This window comes from Trichosurus vulpecula, chromosome 5 (assembly GCF_011100635.1).
Source record: "Trichosurus vulpecula isolate mTriVul1 chromosome 5, mTriVul1.pri, whole genome shotgun sequence".
NCBI classification, from domain to species: Eukaryota; Metazoa; Chordata; class Mammalia; order Diprotodontia; family Phalangeridae; genus Trichosurus; species Trichosurus vulpecula.
Genome location: NC_050577.1, coordinates 177,544,354 through 177,568,176, shown reverse-complemented (window position 1 = coordinate 177,568,176; position 23,823 = coordinate 177,544,354). Strand labels below are relative to the sequence as shown.

General features: G+C 35.8%; 1 protein-coding gene across 1 annotated transcript in view; it reads right to left on the bottom strand.

The window, feature by feature from the left end:
- The window catches only part of ITPR2 (inositol 1,4,5-trisphosphate receptor type 2), a 545,841-nt gene that overhangs the window by 226,045 nt on the left and 295,973 nt on the right, over nt 1-23,823 (bottom strand). Inside the window, exons 33-37 of the mRNA XM_036758879.1 lie at nt 19,940-20,068; nt 19,130-19,250; nt 11,805-11,995; nt 5,477-5,619; nt 3,629-3,737 (exon numbers count right to left, since the gene is read on the bottom strand). Coding sequence (XP_036614774.1) covers nt 3,629-3,737; nt 5,477-5,619; nt 11,805-11,995; nt 19,130-19,250; nt 19,940-20,068 — 693 coding nt within the window. The remainder of the gene's footprint in view (nt 1-3,628; nt 3,738-5,476; nt 5,620-11,804; nt 11,996-19,129; nt 19,251-19,939; nt 20,069-23,823) is intronic.

The window sequence follows — 23,823 nt, the reverse complement described above, 5'->3', positions numbered from 1 at the left end:
CCTACAGGGAAAGGTGCACTCTCAACTCCTTTTGTTGGTTTCACAGGCTAAGCTATACCTGGATCATCATTTAACCACAGATTTGTACTTCTACTGAATCGACCGCAACCCTGAAGGGTGGAAAGGATATGTACTAAACACAACCACAGTGTGAAATGCCTGTGGGAAGAGGAAATGGACACACCACCACTCTTACACTCCTCCACTTCCTGCCTTGGATACCTTCCTAGCGGGTCAACACATCAGATGAATACATAGACACAGACAGACCACTCATGAAAACTAAGTGTCTGAGTAACTCACTTGTTGTAGTCTTACCTGAGGCAATTCTTTTCTCACTGATGAATCAAATCTGCCTAAAGGTCACATAGCAGGTCTTACATCCTATCATAGGATCATAGGATTATAGCTAGGATGGATATTACAAATTATCTAGTTGAACCAGCCCCATTTTAAAAGTAAGGGGCACCCAGAATGGTGAAGTAATTAAATAGTAAATATTCTATCAGGGATTTGAATCCAGGTATTCTGATTCTTCACAGCTAAGTGACACAGCGGATGGACACTGTGACAGTTAGGCCTGGAGTCAGAAAGACTCATCTTTCCAAGTTCAAATCCAGCTTCAGACACTGGCTCACTGTGTGACCCTGGGTAAGTCACTTAACTGTTTGCCTCAGTTTCCTCATCTGTAAAATGAGCTGGAGAAGGAAATGGCAAACCGCTTAAGTGTCTGTGCCAAGAAAACCCCAAATGGAGTCATGAAGAGTCAGACACGATCGAAACAACTCAACAGCAATGACAATTCTGACTTTTAGGTTCAAGGCACCATCCTCTAGAGCTGGCTAGCAGTTGACGGTGTTGATCGCGATCTCTGCCCCTCTGGGTCTTTGTGATATTTCTCTCCTGGTTTTCTTTCTACCTATTGGACAACTCTTTCCCAATCTTTTAACAGATCTCTTTCCATATTAAACCTAATCACTATGGGTGTCCCCCAAGGTTCTGTCTGCGTCATTAGCCTTCTTCTTTATTTCTATACAATCTCTCTTGGTGAGCTCATCAACTCATATGGACTTAATTATTGTCTCTATGCATCTGATTACCAGATCTATACATCCACCCTTAGTCTCTCTCCTGAGCTCCAGACCCACACCAGCCGGTGCTCGCTGGACATTCTGAATTGGATGTTCCCTAGGCCTCTCAAACTCAACATGTCTAAAATAGAACTCTTTTGTCTTTTCCCTCAAACCCTACCTTCTTCCAAATTTCCCTATTACTATTAAAGCTACCACTATCCTTCAGTTACCCAGGCTCATAACTTCGGGGTTATTCTCAACCCTTCTCTGTCATGCCCCCACATATCCAATCAGTTACACAATCTTGTCATTTTTACCCTCACAACATCTCTCCCATATGTCCCCTTTTCCCCATTGTCCACTTTGGTTGAGGCTTCCATCGCCTCTTTCCTCCATTATTTCAATATCCTTCTAATTGGTTTCACTGCCTCAAATCTTTCCCTACTCCAATCCCTAATACACATAACTGTCAAAGTTATCTTCTTAGTGCATTCTGATCATGTCAGCCCCCTACTCAATAAATCTTAATGGCTCCCTATTACTTCTGGGATTGAATATAAATCTCTTTATTTGGGATTGAAGACTCTTCACAATCTGGCCCCTTCCTACCTTTACTTTCCCTTTATCTCCCTCAGTACAGTCTACAATACAACCATATTAGTCTTCTTGTTCCTTTCTGTACCTTTTCATTGGCTGACTCTCATGCCTGGAATACTTAGAATCTTAGAATCCCTGGTTTCCTTCAACACTCAGATAAAATACCAACTTCTGTAGGAGGACTTTCTCAGTTCTGCGAGATAGTAGAGCATTCCTCCCTAAGTTTATCTTCCATCTACTCTGCATGTTTTGCATATGCCTAATTACTTATTTGTATGTTGTCTCTCCCATTAAAATGAGGCTGTTTTTGTCTCTGTCCCAGCACTTAATAAATGCTTTAAAAATTCTTGTTGATGATGATGATACTGCCAGAAATGATAAACATCTCCAATTCTCTATAACTATCTAAGCCAAACACTACCTTTATATTTCAGAATTGTAGGCAATTATTCTCAAAAAAATTTTAGGTGCTAATCAATTTTGCTTGGTTCTTAAAGATTTCTCCAGTTATTATACCAATATCCTTGAGATCCCAATTCCCCCTTACCTCAAACCCATTTTTTCCCATTCAGGGAAATGGCCAAGATCTCTGGTAAAATCTTCTAACCAATCCAGGGGAATGGAAATTTTCTACTAATTTCCATCTCTAGTCCTATGAACTATGCCCCTCCCAATATATCAAATAATAACATAATATGTTCAACTCAGTCTTGCTTTCTTCACGATACAAACTTCAAGAGAGAACATCCACAAAATTAATTTTCATTTTAGGTAGAAGAATTACCTATGGAGAAAAAACTTTTAAAAGTTCAAAAATCAATAATTTTCCTGGGGCTTGAATACTACTTCCATTAAAACATATCACAACCCATCTGTAAGTTAATAGATGGTTTCGGAGAGTTGCTGTGGACAAAATTAAATTTATAACTCTGTAGTGGAATCAGGACATGAGCCACTCGAATTTATTAAGATGATCCTTTGACAACAGACATATGGTACTTCACCAGGTCCATATTCAAAATTTTTCATTCACTTATTCATTAATTCAACAAGCACTTAGTAAGCACCTTCTATGTGCAAGGCACTGTGCTAGGGTTGCAAAAACAAAACAAAAAGTAAATACTACCCTCAAGGAGATTACATTCTACTGGAGAGAAATGACATATAAACATAAATAAATATAATGTAATTTGAGGAGGAAGGGTTCTGTGATGAAAGATCATTCTACAGGAGAACCAAGGAACAGAAGAAGGGAGCAGGACACATGTTTAAGCTTGAAATAGAGCTCAATCACATACCCCACCACCCCCATTCCAAAGCCTAGGAGACCCAAACTACAGAAATAAACTCCATAGCTCCAGCATAGCAGATCTCTGAATGGCCAGTGCTGGGCAAGAGAACTAAAGAACTGAGGGAGTAGGACAGGACATGGGAACAGAACATCGTGTATAAGGGTTAAGTGATACTTTACCAAGCCTGAAAAAAAGAGCTCAGCACTCAACCTGAAAATTATCTTGAAAACATATATTTGAAATAAAATATTAAAATGTACAAAAATATAAATATTGAATAAGAACCATTCCCCAAATGCCTCAGAACTGAAGCTAAAATCTAACAATGCATCTAAGTTATTCATAGATATCAAAACATAATCTATGTTGAGTCAGAGAACTGAACACATCTATACATACGCAACACATAATGTGCAATATCAATAATGTGCGAAACATCATGATGTGCAATAGCTGTAGGCCACTCAAAGCTTACATTGTTTTTAAAATCAAAGCAGGACCAGCTAAGTTATAAATAACATAAAAATTATTATTCAAAATATCTGGTTTGAAAAAATGTACTAATTACCATATAATATGGCTAATTGTATAACAGCTTATGGTAACTGAGAGGTTACTGTACTTTGAGAGAGTCACTATTTTTAACCACTAAGAAGGTAGAAGTACCTCTTCCACAAAGCTATCTTTCTTCTCTAACATTTCTCGTAAGGTCTGAAGAATTTTAATGCAGAGCTTTTCTTCTTTCTCCATGAGCTTCTTTGTATGATTAATCAACCTTAAAAATAAAATAATAAGAATAATAATAAATCTTAAATTAGACTACATTCTCTCTAACTTTATATCAAAGAACAAACTATAATCATATTAATACTTGAGAAAAAAGCAAACAAGGAGCTATTTTTAAAAGCTATGAAAACAAAATCCAGATAACTCAAACTTTTCCAACATTTAAGTAATAAACTATATTTTATGCTAAAACATACTATTTACCATTAGTTCATATCTCATCTGCAATATCTACACTAATAGCTTTCAAATTCAGTATTTATGATAGATACTTATTTCATAATTTTTCATCGTAAAATTAATCTTTAAAATGATCCTATAAGGATTATTCTTTTATGGGTAGAAAAACTGACCCATAATGCAAGAAAGTGACTTAACCACAATGATTTGAATGTACATGCCTTCAAGTCCTGAAACAAGGTTACTTTCCAACCCACAGGTGAAAGTAATTCAGTCCAGGGACATGATATTTTACTCTTTTGGACCTTATACAGTATTTTATTTTGAAATTCTCTCATGAATTCCTCATGTGATATAGAGAATTGTAGTTATCCATTTCATTGTCTTATAGTCTCACGCCATAAGCAACATGAGGTCTGGGGTTGTCTTACATAAACTTCGTATCTACCTCAGTTCCTATCAAAGAGCTCTGCATAATGGGGCATAGAAATCTATCTTGCCCTACAAGAAAGTAAGGGGAAAGGGGATAAGGAGGGGAATGGGGTGACAGAAGGGAAGGCAGACTGGGGAAAGGGGCAATTAGAATATATGCCATCTTGGGGTGGCAGGAGGGTAGAAATGGGGAGAAAATTTGCAACTCAAAATCTTGCGGAAATCAATGTTGAAAACTAAAATATTAAATAAGAAAAGAAAAGATGCAAAAGAAAAAGAAGAGCTCTGCATAAAGCAAGTACTGTATAAAATTTTTTAAAGTTATTTTCCTTCACTCATTAAAATATAAAATTTTAGGGTAAAATATACAGAGACAAAATATGAGTGTATCCTGGAATTCATAATAAAATGAACAAATGAATCAAGTTATGGATAGTAGGTTAATAACATGCAATATAGCTTTAAATAAGGAGAATTTTAAACGCCATATGATATGACACTGGAAATTAATCAAGACAGTCACTTTGCACAATTCAGTTCAACTTCACAACATTTATTATCATATTATAAACATATCTTACAAACATATATTATCATATAACACATATTCCACATTCCAGTAAATTTTAGTTTAAAAAAGTTTCTGCCTGCCCTTTTCTCACAATTTAGTTTTATACTCACTTTATTAATATTTTGGGGGTATGAGTTAAAGCAGTGTGGCATAGTTGATAGAGAATCAGCCTCAAAGTCATGAAAACCTAGAATTAATTCAAGGCTCTAACACATACTGGCTACATATATCTATTCAAGTCATTTTAACCTCTCAATGCTCCAGGAAATCCTATAAGATTTTAAGTTCCAGAGCAACCGTCAAATTCCAGAAGTGGAAGGAGTTTCTTCATGGGGACTTCTTTATACCAATAAATCAGAGGTCTTGTCCAAGAAAAAAAAAGTTATACTATACAAATTCCAAAGTATGTTATGTATTTTCTATCTTACTCATTACGAATTACAAAGTAAAAACAGAAAACTGGGGGACATTTTCCAAATAATAACACTCAAAACTTAGAAATAATGCAATAGTACATTAACTAAATCCCAGATCCTTCCACTTACTTGGACATGAAAGCACCACATCTTATCCTTGCATCACTTCCCTCAGGAAAAAGAAGTTCTGGGCTGTACAGCACATCAACCAACACGGAGAATTCAGCCTGCATCATCGGGCTAAACTGCTGCTCTAAAGAACTGACTACATCCTTCAGAAGGAAATGGAAGAAATTGTAAGTGAACCTTCAGGTTTCCTTTCCTTTCCATGAGTGTAGGACATACAAAAATAATGGGCACCCCCATAGCAGGTGTCAGTATCACACACTGTGGCCAAGAATTATATTCAGGCTTTTATCATTTAAATTACTTTTATGTATTTACATTTTGTCTCCCCAACCAGATAATAAGCCCTCTGAGAACAGGTTACCATGGCCATTCCATAACACCAGATTACAGAGTGTATCTGAGTTTTGATTAGCTCTTCTATTCCTGATATTTATTTTGCTATTTTTTAATCAATACCAAATACTGTAATTTTGATTATTACTGCTTTATAATATAGCTTAATGTCTGGAAGTACTTCTCTTTCATTCTTACCACTTTTTAGTGTTCCCTTCAAATTCTAGACATTTTTTGCTTCACATGAATTCATTTATTTTATGAATACATGTGTTTTTGTGTATAAAGCAATCTCTTGGTAATTATATTTGGTATAGCAATAGTGATAAATCTATACAATGATTTAAATAGTATCATATTGACATGGTCCCAGTCATGACAGTGCACTTCAATAATTTGTCTTCCAATTAGCAGAATTTTTTTAAAATTGTATTTATATAAATCCTGAATGTGGCTTTGTAGGTTGATTCTCAGATATTTTATGCATTTGTAGTTATTTTGAATGGGGTTTCTTTTTCTATCATTTCTTTCTAGTTTTTTATGGCAATATGGAAATGTTGGCTATTTTAGTGGATTCATGTTGCATCCTGCTATTCTACTGAAGCTATTAATCTCTCAGTTACTATCCTTGATGATTCTATGAAGTTTTCTGAATAAAGAATCATGTTACTGAAAATACTGATAATTTTATCTCCTCTTTTCTCATGTTTATGCCTTTAGCTTATTTCTCTTCTCTTATTGCTATAGCTAGCATTTCTAAAACTATGTAAAATTGATAGTGGATATCACCCATTATAAATAATGTTACCTTTGGGTTTAGATATGCATATTTTTTATCATCTTACAAATGGTCCTTCAATGCTTATGCTAAATTTTCAGTGTTTTTAGCACAAAAGGGTATGTAGCACAAAAAAGATAGTTTGCCTCAAGAGAATTTTTTTAAAAAACTAAGAATGAAGGGAAATAGTACTTCCAGACTCCAAACTGTATCATAAAAAAAATCTTCCAAATGATTTGGAACTAGTTTAAACAAAGAATAAAGAAAAGTTGATCAACGTAGGAAATCAGATATCAAAAACATCAGCATAGTGTTCAATGAGCAATGAGGCCTAATCCTCCCAGTCCCTGCATAACCGTAATCCCTTGCCCTTCTTAATGCCAGTATACTCTATTTCTGCATCTCTGTTGCTCCCCACCACCACCACCACTCTGAATGCTGGCCACTTTGTCTGGGGGAATGTGTCATACAACCCCTCTCCTAGGGCAAAATGCAGTCCTAGAGAGCGCATCTGTCACATGGAAAAGGTAGTGTCCTAAGAAGCATGTTTCATACCAAGTTACCAAATGAAAAGCCCATCTCACCTACCCTACACCCTGTGGGAACGTGGTTCAATTTAATAAACTTTTATGAAATGCACAGTATATGCCAGGCACTATTCTAGGTGCTAGGGAGAAAAAAAGATCCTGCAATCTTCTCATTCTGTAGCTTCCCTCCCCATGCTGGTCCCCTGCTCCCATAGCTGGATTCTTCCCATGGCCTGCATTTTAAGGAGGAGTCCAGGCTGACCAACTTTCATTTCCCTCCTGCTTTGCTTCAAACTTTTCAGACATCAATACAGTCCCCACCCCCACTTGGGTATCTCCCCTTCCCACCTCTACTTTTCAGTTCCCACTTATATGTTGTCTTCTCCTGATTAGAATGTAAGCTCCCTGGAGTCAGGAACTGTCTTTTTTTATCCCTTTATTTGTATCCTCAGGAGTTCAAGCACTTTAAAAAATCTTGCTGCCTTCAGGGCAGCTGGGTGGCACAGTAAGTAGAGCACCGGCCCTGGAGTCAGAAGGACCTGAGTTCAAATATGGTCTCAGACACTTGACACATGTACTAGCTGTATGATCTTGGGCAAGTCACTTAACCCCAATTGCTCTGCCCAAAACAAAACAAAACAACAATAACAACAAAAAAAAATCTTGCTGTCTGGGCAATTGGAAATCCATTTGGAAATGTGCAACAGGCAGTTGGTGATATAAGACAAGAGTGCAGCAGGACTATTAAATTAGCAGTGTTAATTTGGGAATCACCCCAAGAGAGACAATAGCTAAATCTATTGAAGCTGATGAGATCACCAAGAGAGAGTGTAGGGAAAGAAGAGAAGAAAATTCAGGACAGAGACTACTCACAAATAAGGGATAAGATGTAGATGATGATCAGGCAAGGAAGATTGAGAAGAAAAGATTGCCAAAAAGAGAATCAAGAGAGAGCAGTGCCAGAAAAAAAAAAACAAAAAAAAGAAGTACCCAGAAAGAGGCAGTAGTCAACATTGTCAAATGCTGCTGAAAGTCAAAGGAGGATGAGGACTGAGAAAAATCCATTAGATATGAAAATTAAGAGGTGATAGCAACCTTAGATTAAGTACATTTTGCACATAATTTCTTTGTTTGCTACATTGTTCACATAGAGAAATTATAGAGATAAAAGCTACTCAACCATTTTGCATACTATATTTCCTCTTCTTTAACGTAAGAAAAAATTGTTCTGGCCATTTAAAAACATGAATGACTGCTACTATTTTTTCAAAAGCTTTTCTGTGTGTATATGATGCTGATGTAGAATTTATTTTCTGCCTTGTCAATATGATTTATTAAATTGATAATAGCATTCTAAGGCTGTCCTTCATGTCTGGAATGCTTTCCCTCCATGCTTCCACCTCCTTACTACTTCAAGACTCAGTTTAAATCTAACTGTCCTCCCTCTCCCTCCTGCTAGTGTGCTACTCATGAAATTACCTTCCATGTTGTTGTTGTTCAGTTGTGTCTGACTTTTTGTGATCCTGTGGACCATAGCAAGGCCCTGATGGATCATCTTCCAAGGTCAAGTCTTCTTAACATTTTAATACTGTCCATGGGGTGTCTTGGTAAAGATACTAGAGTTGTTTGCCATTTCCTTCCTCGGATTTATGCAGGCAGAGATTACGTGACTTGCCCAAGGTCACACAGCCATTGTCTAAGGGCATATTTGAGTTCTGGTCTTTCTGACTTCAGGCCCAGCACTCTATTCAGCTGCTGTATATATAGTTATTTACATACTGTCTCCCCCATTAGAATATTAGATGCCCTCCCACCCCCCTGTTGGTTTTACCTTTTGTTGTATCTCCACTGCTTAGCACAATATTTGGCACATATTAAGCACTCAATAAATGCCTATTGACTGAGTGACTTATGTTTGTGAAGTGATGCTAAGTCACTTATTTTAGTATTTCATTTGATGTTTTAGGCTGATTTTTTAATGATTTAGAGCTGTGTATTGTAGTGGATAGATTATTGGGCACAGGGCAAGGAAGACCTGAGTTCATATTCCATTTCAGACACTAGCAAGTAACTTAATCAAGTCACTGAACCACTTTGTGCTTCTAACAAACTCTCTAGGACTTATTAAGTCACAAATGGGTTGCAATCTTCCATCTACATCAATTCAAGGAACTCTTACACCGAAAATTCTCCGGACTCACACAAGCAAAAATAATTTGAGTATTCATGTATTCTTTAATGGCCTTTTTGTAGTTTTCTTTCTCAGGCTTATCTTTAAAGATTAATATTTTACACATTGATGGAATTGTGCAACGTATTATCTTTCTTTACATCATGAAATAATGGATACTGTATGTTGCCATTTTTAAAGGATTTTTTAGCATATTATATGGCTCTTCCATCTCTCTTTGAATGTTTTGTGGTTTAAATTCATCTTTGTCAAATATCAAGTACACTCCCACCTGTTGTGATTTGGAAGTACCATAGTAAATTTTAGTCTATTCTTTCAGTTTGAATAAAATTAAATTTCTATGTGTTAAATATCTTTTCGTGTAAACTTAATTTGAATCCACTTTGTAATTCTTTTTTTTTTTCATTTTAGACAGTTCATTTACATATAGCATTCTTAATATTAGGTTTTTCCATTCTTCAATCATTTTATTCATATTTTCTTGTTCTTATTATTTCTGGTGTTAATTCAAATAGAAGTATCCTAAGTAAAATTAATGCCATATTAAAAACTATATAGATTTATTTAATCTGGACTTCACTTTTATCACAGACTTTGATTTTCTATTCCATCTCTTGTTTTCTCTTCCTTTTTTCTGTTTCTCTAAAAACAGTATTTTTCTAAAACACTCTCCTGAATCTTTTAGTTGTTTTAGATAATACAGTACTCTGATGATTCTCCCCTATTGCAAACAACTGTTTTATCTTGATTTGAGACATGCAAATTATTTTAAATACCTATCTTTTTTTGGCTATAAGACTTGCTATTGTTCAAAGACTTCCATTAAGGTTATGTTAACTTTCCTCAATTTCTTATTATTTTAGTAATGGAGTTTAACTGAGTCTAAGAGAGTGAATTTGAGTTTCTCTTCTTTGTTTAGATACCAGAGATCCTTCCAGTTTCCACTGTTGCTTTTCCTTTCACCATTTCTTTTTTTTTTTCTTGACGGGGGAAGGCAGGGCAATTGCGGTTAAGCGACTTGCCCAAGGTCACACAGCTAGTGTGTCAAGTATCTGAAGCCGGATTTGAACTCAAGTCCTCCTGACTCCAGGGCTGGTGCTCTACTCACTGCGCCACCTAGCTGCACCCCCTTTCACCATTTCTTGAAATTTTCTTTAATAGTTTCCTTGAATATATTACACAGATTCTTCTATTTTCCTAAATTTTCTTGAAACTCAGTCTTCCTTAGATGGTTGCACCATTGTTGCTTGAATCTTTTTTTTCTAATTCTTCAAATAATTTGGAGATTTCTGGGCCAGTTCTTCCACTTAATTAGTGTTGTCTACATATGATTTCCCATTGTAGAATGTCTGTTTTTGGTTATTTCTACTGACTTTTTTTAGCTTTTCTATTACATCCTCTATATTGGTCATTCTAAAAGTATGCAGACAGGTAGGAGGAGAGAACTAAAAGAACAGTGTCCATGAAAACCTAGAGAAAAGAGAAAATTCAAGAGGGGAGGGCAGACAAAAGTTTTAATGCTGTAGGGAATTCAAGAAGGATGAGGATTGAGGAAAAGGCCATTAGATTTTACAATTAAGAAAACATTGGTAACTTTGTAGAGAGCAGTCTCAGTCAGAGGCCAGATTGCCACTGCGAAGGAGTAGAGGAAGGAGAAGTAGCCTGTGTAGACATTTTTTCCCCAAAGAGTTTGACTGAGAAAGGAAGAAGAATGGGACAATGGCAGCTAGTGGGAATGGTAGAATCTTGTGAAGTGGCTATAGTGAAGTAGGACCCAGCGATCCTTCTAAAATGAAAAAAACAATGGCTCTGTAGTCAGACTTGGGTTTAAATCACACTCTGAATACTACCTATGTCACCTTGAGCGAATCACTCAGCCTCCCTGGGCCTCAGTTTCTTATAAAATGAGGAATGCGGACTAGATGGACTCTAAGGCTCCTTCCAGCTCTACATCTATAATACCATAATCTAGCAAGTCACTTCTCCTTTCCAGATTTCAATTGCCCAAACTGCAGAATAAGGGAGTTGAACTAGATGACTACTAAGGATCTTTCCCACTTGAAATCTATGATTCTATCAATGTGAAAAAATTTCAAAATTCTTCCAGTATCTGATGATTAAAACTTCAGTGTCGTCTTTGAAATGCCTTGCCTTCCACTTAATCAACCACTTCTATCAAAACTATCTCTGAAATACCACTTGTGTCCACATTCTCCTTTTCTGATTTTGATTCTTATTAGCTCAAATTTGGACTACTACAATTATTTCCTAAGAGGTTAAGTGATTCTGTCCCCTCCACCCTGCCTGCCAAATCCATTCTGCACAATGATACTAAGTCAATCTTCCTATAGAACCACTTTGATTATATCACTTCCTTGCTCAAAAGTTTTCACCAGTCTACACTGCTTACCAATAAATTCATTTAATCCACCATTTTGCACCGCAGTACCAAACACCAATGGTGTTATCTCACTACAAAATGTAAATTTTAATATTTACCTGCAACTTTTCAATTATGTTCCTATAATCCCATGCAGGCCCTCCAAGTGCTTCTTTAAAGCGTGGTCCACTACGAGCTGACATTCTCCATCCCATGGCTGCTCTCTGTACCATATTGGAATGGCTCTTCATGAACAAAGTATTGACTTGGCCGTCCAAATCCACTGGAATTGCAATACCGCGATTCTTTGCTAGAGAAGAAGAAAAAATTCGAATCTTTTCTATCTTATCATATGGAGATTTTTTTGATACATTATCAAAACAGACCAATAACTATATGCTAGAAAAAGAAAAAAATGACAAAAAGTAAGCAAAAGCTAATTTTATAATGCATTCAAAAAAGCACAGAAATACTGAAATCTGTTAGATAAATCTTATTTACTATCCATTATAGTATACATTTCAACATTTCCTCCATATTCATTCAATCATTAATTCATTCAAATATTTATTAAGCACCTACTCTGTATGTTCTCTTATGAGAAATATAGCATAACTTCAGTCACAGACTGTGACTAATTATGGTTTTAACAGAAAACTAAAGAAATACAGGAATTCCTATGCACAAATGTACTAGTCATACTGCTTTATCATGGGCATTCAATTAGTATAATAATTCATCTGGGCTAGCTTCTGTTCTTGGTAATATTACAGAATGAGAAAAGAATTATCCTATTAGTAAGGAAACATTTCAGAGGTAGTTTAACAATTTATTTTAATAACAATTATTCAGTTTTTTCTTCCATGAGTTTTTGCGTGATGTTACAAGCAGTATTTTGGGAATATCATTTCAGTTTAACCTCATATCTGGCCCAGAAATATAAATTCTGGCATACCAACAAACATGATACTGCACAATCCTGTTAATTATTTGGAACTAAAAACTGTATTGATGTTTAAATAGTAGTCCAAAACTAAAACTTCTTCAAAATGGTCAACTAATCGAAATTACCACAGATTAAAAAAAAATAGGACTACTCTTCTGTTCAAATCTGATTTGATTGATTCCTTGAAATATTAATCTCTAGTTCAAAGAGCAATGTTAAATGATACATTCACAAAAACTATAGTGTGTCTTCCTCGTAGTTTGAAAGATATTACTCTTTCATGTGTCACACTCATTATTTTAAAAACAGAAAATACATGTAAATATATTGAAAATAAAATGTCAACATCCATATTTACTTTTAACTGTTGGTATCAACATATGTAAATACTATATAAGAAGCTGAATTTCTTTCTATAGGACTAAATCATTAAATTAAAGCTCCATTAAAGCTCCATCCCCCAAAACCATTAATTTGCAAACTATGGCTCAGGATGAGGAAGTTATCAAATTTTAATTTTTAATCCCTAACCAGTAAATTGCTCCATAATATTGGCAAAGGCTTTTAGCCTGAGAGTGCCTAAATTTTCAAGACTAAATTCATTAAAAATTCAAAAAGGTATTTAGTGACTTGATGATTCACATTTGATAAGCACTTCACAGTGCATCAATATAAAACACTTAGAAAACCAAACAAATTATTAGCAAGTGTTCAATTCAAAAAAAAAATAGGTTAACAGGTATGAAACACATTTGTCAACTGCATCTTTCTTAGGAAGCTTTACTTTAGTTTTTGTAATAATCTACATTTGGGGGAAAATTTAAGTTTATTTGATTACAGTCACATAGTATCTCAGAAAAGGAAGGAACCCAGAGGCCATTTAGTCTAACCCATGTCTGAACAAGAATCCTCTCTATTAAATAACTGACAAATTATCTTTCCATCTTGAAGATGCCTGTTCACTTCTGGATAGTTCTAATAAGAAATTTCTCATTCTTTACATCCCTTTGCTACTTCTCTACCTATATGCCAATCCTTTCAGTTCCCTCAGATGTAGTTCATCTGGGCCAAGTGATTTGAACTCATCAAGGGCAGGTAGATATTCTCCCATCTCCTGACTTGAGTATCAGCTGCCTCTTAACCTTTTTGTTCTGTTCTATCCAGTCAAAGAAGCAAAATCAGAGGTAAGCAACACTACCTTGTCTCTGTTCATCCCATCAACCATAAGCCTCTTTTTTAATCCTTCACTTTCCCTCATTATAGCTTAAAAACTAATCTTCTTATCCTTAATATTCCTTGTCAGCTTCATCTCATTTTGTCCTAGAAAGTAGTTCTCGTATCAGATCACATAAAACTCTCCTATTTTTCCTCTAGTATCTATCTTTGCATCTACTATATCATTAAAAGAGGGGAAAGTAGGTTTAGTAGGAGAAACTAGGAAAGATGAAAGGAGAAAAGGTTAAGATTGGGAAGTAGAATTTCACATTTTTCAGTTTAGGAAGTCATGTTATTCCCAAGAGATTATGTATGGCTAAATGGGATAGAGAAGGAGGTCATGAAAGGTAAGGAGGTCAAGATGGTAGCAGGGTTGACAATATAAATATTGAAGTCCCTGAGGATAATGGAAGGGAATGGGAAAACAAGAGTATAAACCAGTTACTAAAGTTATTGAATAAGTTGAAAGAAAGTAACCTGTAAGCCAGAAGATGACAGCACCAAGGAAGAGGAGAGAAGATAACAAGCATATTGTACAGATTGAATCTGTATAACTGACACAAGGTTATGACACTAAAGAAAAGCCCATCAGTTTTGTGATATACAGAGCCTCTAAAAATTCTAAAAAGATTACAAATTTCCAAAAGCAAAACTGAAAAGCTCAGGATTACCGGGACATATAATCATTAAATTTGCAATAACTCACGATCTCAAAACATTCATTACACAGGATTTTAAAGATGTGTAGCAACCCAAGAAACAATAAGCAACAAATAATATGAGACTTGTGTCTCAGATATAAGCAAGGACAGTACTTTCTGTGAAGGTTCTTCCTCAAATCCCTTGCTAATTTAATTCACCCCCTCATTATCTTCTTCCTAAATTATATAAATAAAATTTTTGCTGTAGATATTTAATATGACATATTATGTGTGTCACTGATGTCCTGGAAGACAGCAATTGCATTTAACTCAATTTGTACTGTGAGGAGGAAGACTTTAGCATTTTTGTATAGTTCATATCACAATGCCACACAAATGATGTTTTTTGATAATGGTGCTTGCTATATTCAATGGAACTCTATCCCCAATTTACAATTCCATCAACAACTCACTAAACCAAAAGAAAATCTCTTTCAACTTAAAAAATTTTCATTAAAGAAAATCATTTACTCTCTACTGTAATTTAAACTCTTTTCATTCTGTAATACTATTGTGCTGTGTGGGGGATGGACTAGAGGAAGGCAGAGAATTTGGACCTCAAAATTTTATAAATTAATGTTAAAAATAAATAAACAGACACGATTTAAAAGAAAAAAGAATTAAAGAGTCAGACGCCCCACATAAGCTCTGGGAGGAAAATCCTCAACAGGATTATATGGTGACACCAGGAAAAGGAAAGATAATTCCAGAGCTGAATGGCTCTATGTGCAGCTGCTCTTCTTGCATGTAGTATCATTGTTTCCGCATTCAGCAAATGTTTAAGCATCTACTATGTACAAAGTGTTACTCTAGGCACTAGGTTTGCAAATAAAAAAGAAAAGTCATATAGCGCCTCTCCTTTAAAGCCCTTACAATCTGGTTTCAGCCTGCCTTTCTAGACTTATTATACATTACTCCTCTTTATAGTCAGTACAGCCAAACTGGCCTACTTGCTGTTTCTCAGCCATGAAATACCATCTCTTGGGTCCATGCCTTGGGATAGAATGTACCTGAAAATAAACTCTCCTCTCATTTACCTCTTAGAATCCCTCATTTTCTTCAAGTCTAAACTCAAAGGTTATCTCTGACATAAAGCCTGTATTAATACCATCCCTCTAACACTGCCTCCCTCATCCCACAAAATTACTTTGAATTTACTTTGTATACATCTTTTTATATTTTCTTAGCTATGAAGAATGTTGTTTGCCCTAATAGAATATATGTTCCCTGATGGAACATACTATTTCATTTGTTGCTTTGTAGTTTCAGGGCCCCACACATAGCCTGGAATACAAACAATGCTTAATAAATATTAGTGTGCTTATTAATACGCCAAAAATTTAGACCTTTGGTTCTACATACACCTGAGCTTATTTTTCTAAAAACTATCTTGCTCACATGCATCAATTATGTATTTAAGACTTTTTTTTAAAAAAACCTTTTCTACCATATTAACATTTCCTGCTTAATCATAAATTTTTAACCAACAGAGAAAGTTTATGACTTGATAATAAGTAACATGCTACATTAACAGGTTTATTACACATTTAAAACCCCCAAAGACATGTTATCCCACGATGTAAGAAATGAGTTTGCTGCATAATATGTACGCACTCCTTAAGTCAGAGTTCAGATAGCAAGCACAACATGTGATTCAGTGCTCTTAATTTCCCACTTTTTAAGTACTGCTGATGATCAGCATGCTCTCCATGCAGTGTTTAAGACCATATGGTGGATTTATTTCCCCCACTGAATTCAGCTCATTAAGGCTAAAAAAAAATTACCAGGTGCTATCATTAAAGTGTAAAATACAAGGATGTATTTGCTAGGTGATTTTCTTGTGTTCCTAGACCTAACATATGACATATCATCACAATTTGTCAATTTATACTACATTTCAGAGCTGTTTTTGAAAAAGCTACTTAAACTGGTTTAAACATAAAATACTTTGTTGCAAATAGAACATAGATTTCAAACTCAACTAGTTTTTAGTAGTGATATCAAGGTTAATTACTTTGCCATCTCATTAGCCTAGGTGTTGGCAGCCTGAAACATGAGTGTGGAAGATGTTGCATTTAATATTTTAATTGCCACATAAACACACTGCTGCTCTGCTGCCACACCCTTTTTTCCTTCTTTTTGAGAAGTGCTGCCCCAGCTTTGAAAGTCTGCAATGCTGTTCTCTTTGTCCTAGTGGAAATAGTTTGACTCACAATCAACAACTTATCTTCTGCTTTCTACAGTTAGCGAACAACTAGAGAAAGAAGCAACAATAAAAAGCTGGCTGGCTCCATCAAAGAACAGGTCGTGCTGGACTAATCTGTTTCTCTTTTTGACAGAGCTATTATTACTAAACAAATGCTGTGGGTAGAGTTTACCTAGAATTTAAGAAAGTATTTGATAAAATATTTCTGGCTATTCATATGGGAAAATATGAAGGGATGTGAGCTAGGTAATGGCACATTTAAATTGATTTGAACATGATTGGATAGCTAAATTCAGAGAAGAAATTAATGGTCTAACAACAACTTGGAAGGATGTCTCAAGTGAAGAACCTCAGATATCTGTTATTGGCCCTCCACTATCCAGTGTTTTTATCAATTGAATAAAGGTTTAGATGGCATGCCTATAACTCTAATGACACAAGGTCTAGAGGGATAGTTAACACACATAGAATGACAGAGTCCAGAACAAAAAAACACAAAATGTAATAAGATAAAATTTAAGTAGGAATAAATGTAAAATGTTACACTTAGATTAAAGAAATTGCCTTCATGAGTACAAGTTGGGAAAGACATGGTGCACAGCAACTCGTCTGACAAAGATCTGAGGGTTTTGGTGGAATTGAGTATCAGTCAATAAATTCAACAAAAGCTAACATAATCTTGGTCTGCATGAAATTACAGTTTCTAAGAATAAGGAGATAATAGCCCCACTGTACTTTGATGTGTTCAGACATTTGGAATTGCTTTCAAATTTGAGAGCCACATAAGCCGGAGAGTGACCAGAGGAAAGCAATGAGGATGGTCAAAAGTCTTGAGTTCATGATATATTGTTTTTCATCCCTGGTTTCCAAAAAGGACCAATGACATCATGGTGATGGCTTGACTTGTACATGAATTGGATTTAAGTGAGGCAGAGCTGCACAAAGTTGTCAGCCTCACTCTCTCTTCCTGAGTCATCAAAGTCCAACAGCAAGACAAATGTCAGGATGACTGATGATGGCCCAGGATGACCTTGGCAGATGTCTGACCAAGCTCTAAGAGCTCCATAGCACCTGCTTCAGCTGCATTCATGGCCATTGGCACCTATTCCACCGGGGAAAATTTTCATGTGCTTGGGGTAGACATCTGAGGCCTGTTGGTTACCCTCAACCTGGTTTAGCCCATTCTACTGAGACAATTTACCAGGGCGTGGCCACTGCACATGGTACAGCTTTCAGGAGCCATAGGTGAGAACTGGGTGAAGGTAAACACCATAAGTGGAAAAGAAACCCTGAAAAGGCCTCAGCAAGCCATCTCACCAGAGGTGCTAGTTCTCCCTGAATACCTCATACACCCCAAGATACATAAAGACTAGTTTAAGGAAGTGATAATGTTTATCTTGTAGAAAAGAAGATTTAAGAGAGACTTGAGAACTAATTTCAAGCATCTGAAGGGCTGTCATGTGGATCAGGGTATAAAGGTCAAAATTTGCAGAGCTGTAAATTTGGATTTAATGTAAGGAAAAATTTCCTTCTAGTTTTATTTCTATAATTTTGAGCTATCCAAACAGTAATGATATTCTTTAGGAGGCAATGGGTTATACTCACTGGAAGAAAAGACTGGATTACCATTTTTCAAATGGCCTGTGGTGGTGGTTCTTTGATTGCTGAGGTCCCATCTAACTAAAAATCTATGATTCAGTGACCATTCATTACAGGATAAGAGCATTACAGGTTTAGAGGTGGAAAGAAGCTTAGAGGCTATCTAGTCCAACACCTCTTTTTACAAATAAGGAAACCTACCCCAGTATCCCAAGAGGTTTTGCCTCCATAGCACATTTTTGGGGGTTGATAACTCCTGAAACAGAATATGAGATCCTCAAGGTCAGGAAGTTTACCCTCTACTTCTAACTTGTCAAGTCCCTAGCATACAGCGGGCACTCAATAAATGTTGCTGATTAGAAACAAAATACAAAAACTAAAAAACTTTTTAAAGACTACTAACAGATGGAAGTATAATTAAGTAAGTTTGTTCAACAGAAAAAACAATTCCCTAGTAAATTTTAAGATAGAAGCTAAGCTACTCTCCATAAAATCTAAATGAGATATTTTTGGTTTAAGGTAATGAGAACATTGCAATTAATCTTAAATCTAAATGTGGAAAAAAAAAGACCAATATTACAGTCCTGACCCAAAAAAGATATAGAAGAGTAAAATGATTATTTTTACTACAATTCATTTTCATAAAGCTAACCATATTAGAAAGATTCTCAATTATTTAACTACAAAAGAGAAAAGCTACTTTTGTTGTCCATTAGCTCCAATCAGAGCCACCTTAAATATACATAAGAATAAGAAAAACTTGACAGTTTAACATACCCACTTCGGCCAGTGTTTTGATACATGACTCCACTGAGGCTTTCTGTACTGGGTTTAACCAGGTACAGTTGTAAATTCTAAAGGCAGACTGAAGCAGTTGAATAAAAACTGGTTGATGAGTCTAAAACAGAAGGGAAAATGCATAAACATGGAAGTGAACCTTTAAAATATTAGGCATAGTACCTTGAATTTTCAAAACCTTCATCAAAATGCAATTAGTTTTTTACTTTGTGCTATTATCATAAATTTAAGCAGGAAAAATATAACTTTCCTCAAAACTAGATATGTGGACTGAAAAAAAAAAGTATGTGTGTGTGTGTGTATATATATATATGTACACATATATACATACACATACATATATATCCTAGACAGAAATCTTTATTAAAATATCTATTATCTTAAAAATACAAATTATTTTCATTATGAATAGAAATGTTTTTCACTTAATGGGAAAGTAGAAAAGATCAAATGGGAGTTATATTTAATAAATTTCCTCCAAAGAGAAAAAATTTAACATGATACATGTGTGATCATGCCTGTTGATTTATGGGAAAATATCACTAATATTATCTTTTAGCAAACAGACTAAATTCAGTCTGCAGATTCTCATATGTAAGGAAATTGGGGGTAGGGAGTACTATATGGCCCTTTCATTTAAATAAAGCCTAGCAAACTTGTACAGGTTAATAGTTTGTACTTTATATAGGTATAGGAATGGCTTTCTGACCAAAGCAAATTAATGAAAACATTTGTCCTTTCAATAGAGGATTAATTAGCTTTCTACTATAAGACTTTTGCTTGACTTACCTGAAGGCTTGTGCTATTGTCTGAGAAGGGAGAATTAAAGAAGCCACTAACAATATTCATGATTGGCTCTGTTACACACTTTTCTAAAAAGATATCTGCATGTTTTCTATCTGTAGTTGTATTGCAAACCTACACAGGAAAATAAAAACAGTCCATAATGCTTGCACACAATATTTAAATAACAAATCAACATTTTATAATACAAATACATATTCTATCCAAATGTATTTAAAATCTAAGTTAAGTACAAATATTTTTATTGTGGAACTTAGTGTTCCCCCTAAAATCCCAACCTGCCATACCTTTCATTTTTCTTAATTTTCTTCAAAATACATTATAAATTCCTCCTTGAAACAAATTTCTTATATACCACCCATCTTTCTCACCTTCCTTTCCCACCAACATCCTTCAGCCTGTTTAATTCTTATTCACTCTGCACGCCACTAATTAAATTTGTATTTCCAGAAACATCATTTTCCTTCCATATTTCAATATTTCAAAGTTGGAGAGTGCTGACACTACTGAGGATCACCACTCCTGTACTCAACAGACAATTCTTTTTTATTTTTTATGACGGGAAAATTCATTATCTTATAGCCAACCTAGAATAGATAGGCTGGTCCACCAATACCAGATTCATACTCAAAAGGCTTTCCAGCGTGTGCTTTGCTAGCATGGCCTTCCCCCTCCACTTCTAACTCCCCTTTGTATGTTGTCTCCTAGTAATAGAAGGAAAACTCCTTAAGGATAGGGACTGTTTTACTTACTTGTAGTTGTATCCCCGGTACTTAGCACAATGCCTGGCACATGGTAAGCACTTAATAAATGTATTTGCATTCATTTTTTTCATTCAAGGCTGCCTCTGCATTCATGATGAGGCATTATAAAGGATTTACCTCTAGAAATGAGGACATGCTAAAATAACAGTATGAATAAAATAATACAAGAATGGTTAAATATGACTAATCCCTATTTTAATTTCTCTTCAACTACACCTAAAACATCTAGGCTATAGTAAAGCAATATAAAGGCTCTAACAAAGCAAGACAGAAAAGATCCAATTAAGAAAGGAAGAAGAGACTATTAGAATTTTTTTTTAATTCTGAATTTTCACTCAACATAAATTTAGTTAGTGCCTACTATTTGCAGAATATTATCCTAACCGCCAGGGTGAAAGTGGGGAGGGAGTGATAGAGATCCAAACATAAATAAGGAATGATTGCTACCCACTAAACTCTACAGTCTAGTAGAGTAGATGCAACACAAATGAAAATAGCTATAATTCCAGATGAACTGAACTGCATGAGCAAAGGTATGGAAGCAGGAAAGCATAGAATGTGTTCAGGTGATAGAAAACTGAGACCCAGCATAGAGTATTGAGAATGGTGGGCTTAGTGTGAGATGAGGCTAGTAGGAGGGTCTTGAAAACCAGGAGACAGATTTGTACACAGGTAATATGGAGCCAGAGCAGAAGGAAGTGATGATCACATCTCTGCATAATGAAGGATTTTCTTCATTGCAATATCACTGTGATTGGAGGCAGAGAGACACACTATAATAACAACAATAATAATAATAATTTGTGGTAAGGACTTTGGATTACATCAGTGCAGGGAATCCCCTGTATAAAACTCCATTCACAAATGCAGATCAGCAACCGATCTTTAACTTACAGACTTAAGGAATGCTTAGAGCATCAAACATCTTACTCATGGTCACACAGCTACTGTGTATCTGAGGCATATAAGAACAAATACTTGTGTAACACTTAAAAGACCACAAAACACTTTCACAAGTCATACCTGACAAAAACCCAATGAAATCCTACAGGTATTATTTTTATAAATGGAGAAACTGAGACTCAGAGAAATTGATATTTGACCAGAGTCATACAGATAGTAAATATCAGAGGCAGGATCTGAACCTAGATCTTTCTGACCTCATGTTAATTACTTTATTCACGGCGCTATGCTGTCCTGGATTGCAGCATTTTAGGTGGAGAACAATAAAGGCTTGAACAAGTGTTGTGGGGCTATGAATGGAAAGCCTGGGTGCAGAGAGAAGGTAAACTGTAAAAGTAGAAAATACAATCAAGCACCTACTATTAAACACTATTATGTGCCAGGCACTGTTAGGCTCTGGAAATACAAAATCTTACATTCTTTTATGGGCAACAAGAAGTACATGTGACAATTTACATAAAGCAAATATAAGAAAATTTGGGAAGCGGTCGGCACCAACAGTTGAAGTGGGCAACAGGAAAGGATACATGTAGCAGGTTATGCCAGAGTTGAGCTTTGAAGGAAGCTAAGAATCTCTACTAATATGTGAAGATAAGGGTGGAGTACACTGCAGTGGCAGGGAAAGATCAGGCAAAGGTATAGGGAGATGGGATATATATGAGAAACTATAAGTAGACCAGATTTGCTGGATCGCAGAATCATAAAGTAGGTAAAGCTAAGTAATGTATAATTAGTCTGGAAAGGTAGATTGGAGCCAGGCTGTAAAGACTTTAAATGTCAAATATAGGAGTTTGTAGTTGGGCCATTAGAGAGTTCCTTGAGCAGGTCAGACTGCTGATTTAGGCACATCACTTTGATAGCTATGCAGAAGGGAGATTATAGAGGCAGGAGAACTGACTGAAGGAGACCAGTGAGGAGCCTACTGCAACAGCCCAGGTAAGAGGTAGTAATAAAGATGGAAACCAGGGCGGTGACTCTGAATGGAATCTCATACACACAAGTATAAGTATCATGGAAAATTGTAAAGGCAGCTGTCTGAGCTCCAAATCTGAAGGAATTTAGAAGAAACTGGAGGGTAGGGCCAGCAATACATAATTGAGTATAAAAAGCACGAATTTTTCCAAGAGGAACTAAGTATATTGTATAGAAATAAACCTTTAACTTGCTTGATACACATTACTTACTCAGTACTGAATAACTGCAGCTTGAACCCCAGACTTTGCTTCTTGGTAGCCACCCCCTAGACCACATAGTGATTCCTTGTTTGGACCCTGCTTCCACTGCTGACACTTTTAGTTCCAAGAGTCTTCTGACAGTTCTTAGCCTTGATTTGCTTTCACTTCAGTGTTCATCCTCATCTGTACATGAACCTTTTTTACCCTTTCTTGCCCTTTATCCAATTCAGAGTAAATTCAGTCAATCTCATGGACCCCATTCAATCCTAGCTCTTGAAAGGCAGGGCCAAGGTAAGCAATACAGAAATGGGGGAAAGGGTAATAATAAGAAGTTTTCAAAGAAAGATCCATCGGGAAAGAATGAAAGCATTTCCATATGTACTTAGAGTAATTAAGACAAGAAAATACAATGTTAGAGTTGGAAAGTGTACAGTAAAAACACAAACCTAGCTACCTGCTCCGATCCTGTGTGAGGCAGCAGGTGGCATAGTAGATAGAATGCCAGGCCTGGAGTCAGGCCTGGAGTCAGGAACACCTGGATTCAAATCCAGCCTCAGACACTTGTAGCTATGGGACCCTGGGCAAGCTGCTTAACCCGTTTGCGTTAACTTCTTCAACTATAAAATGCGAATAGTAATAGCACACAGCTCCCAGGGTTGTAGGGAAAATGAAATAATATTGTAAAGCACTTAGCACCGTGCCAGGCACATGCTAGCTAGCTATGAGTGTTAACAGCATTGTTGTGATTCATTACATACCATGAAACATGAGGCCAAATAAAGTGTTTATTAAGTAAACTCTAAACTTCCAAGGGAAAGAGCCAGTAAATTGCTAAATTTAAGAGACATAGTAAAGGAAGATATGGGACAGAACAAACATAAAATAGTCACAAATATATTATATGTTCAAGAGTGTTACTCTGGCCCTTGGCAAATCAAGGTTAGCTTCTGTTGGCAAAATGACTAAA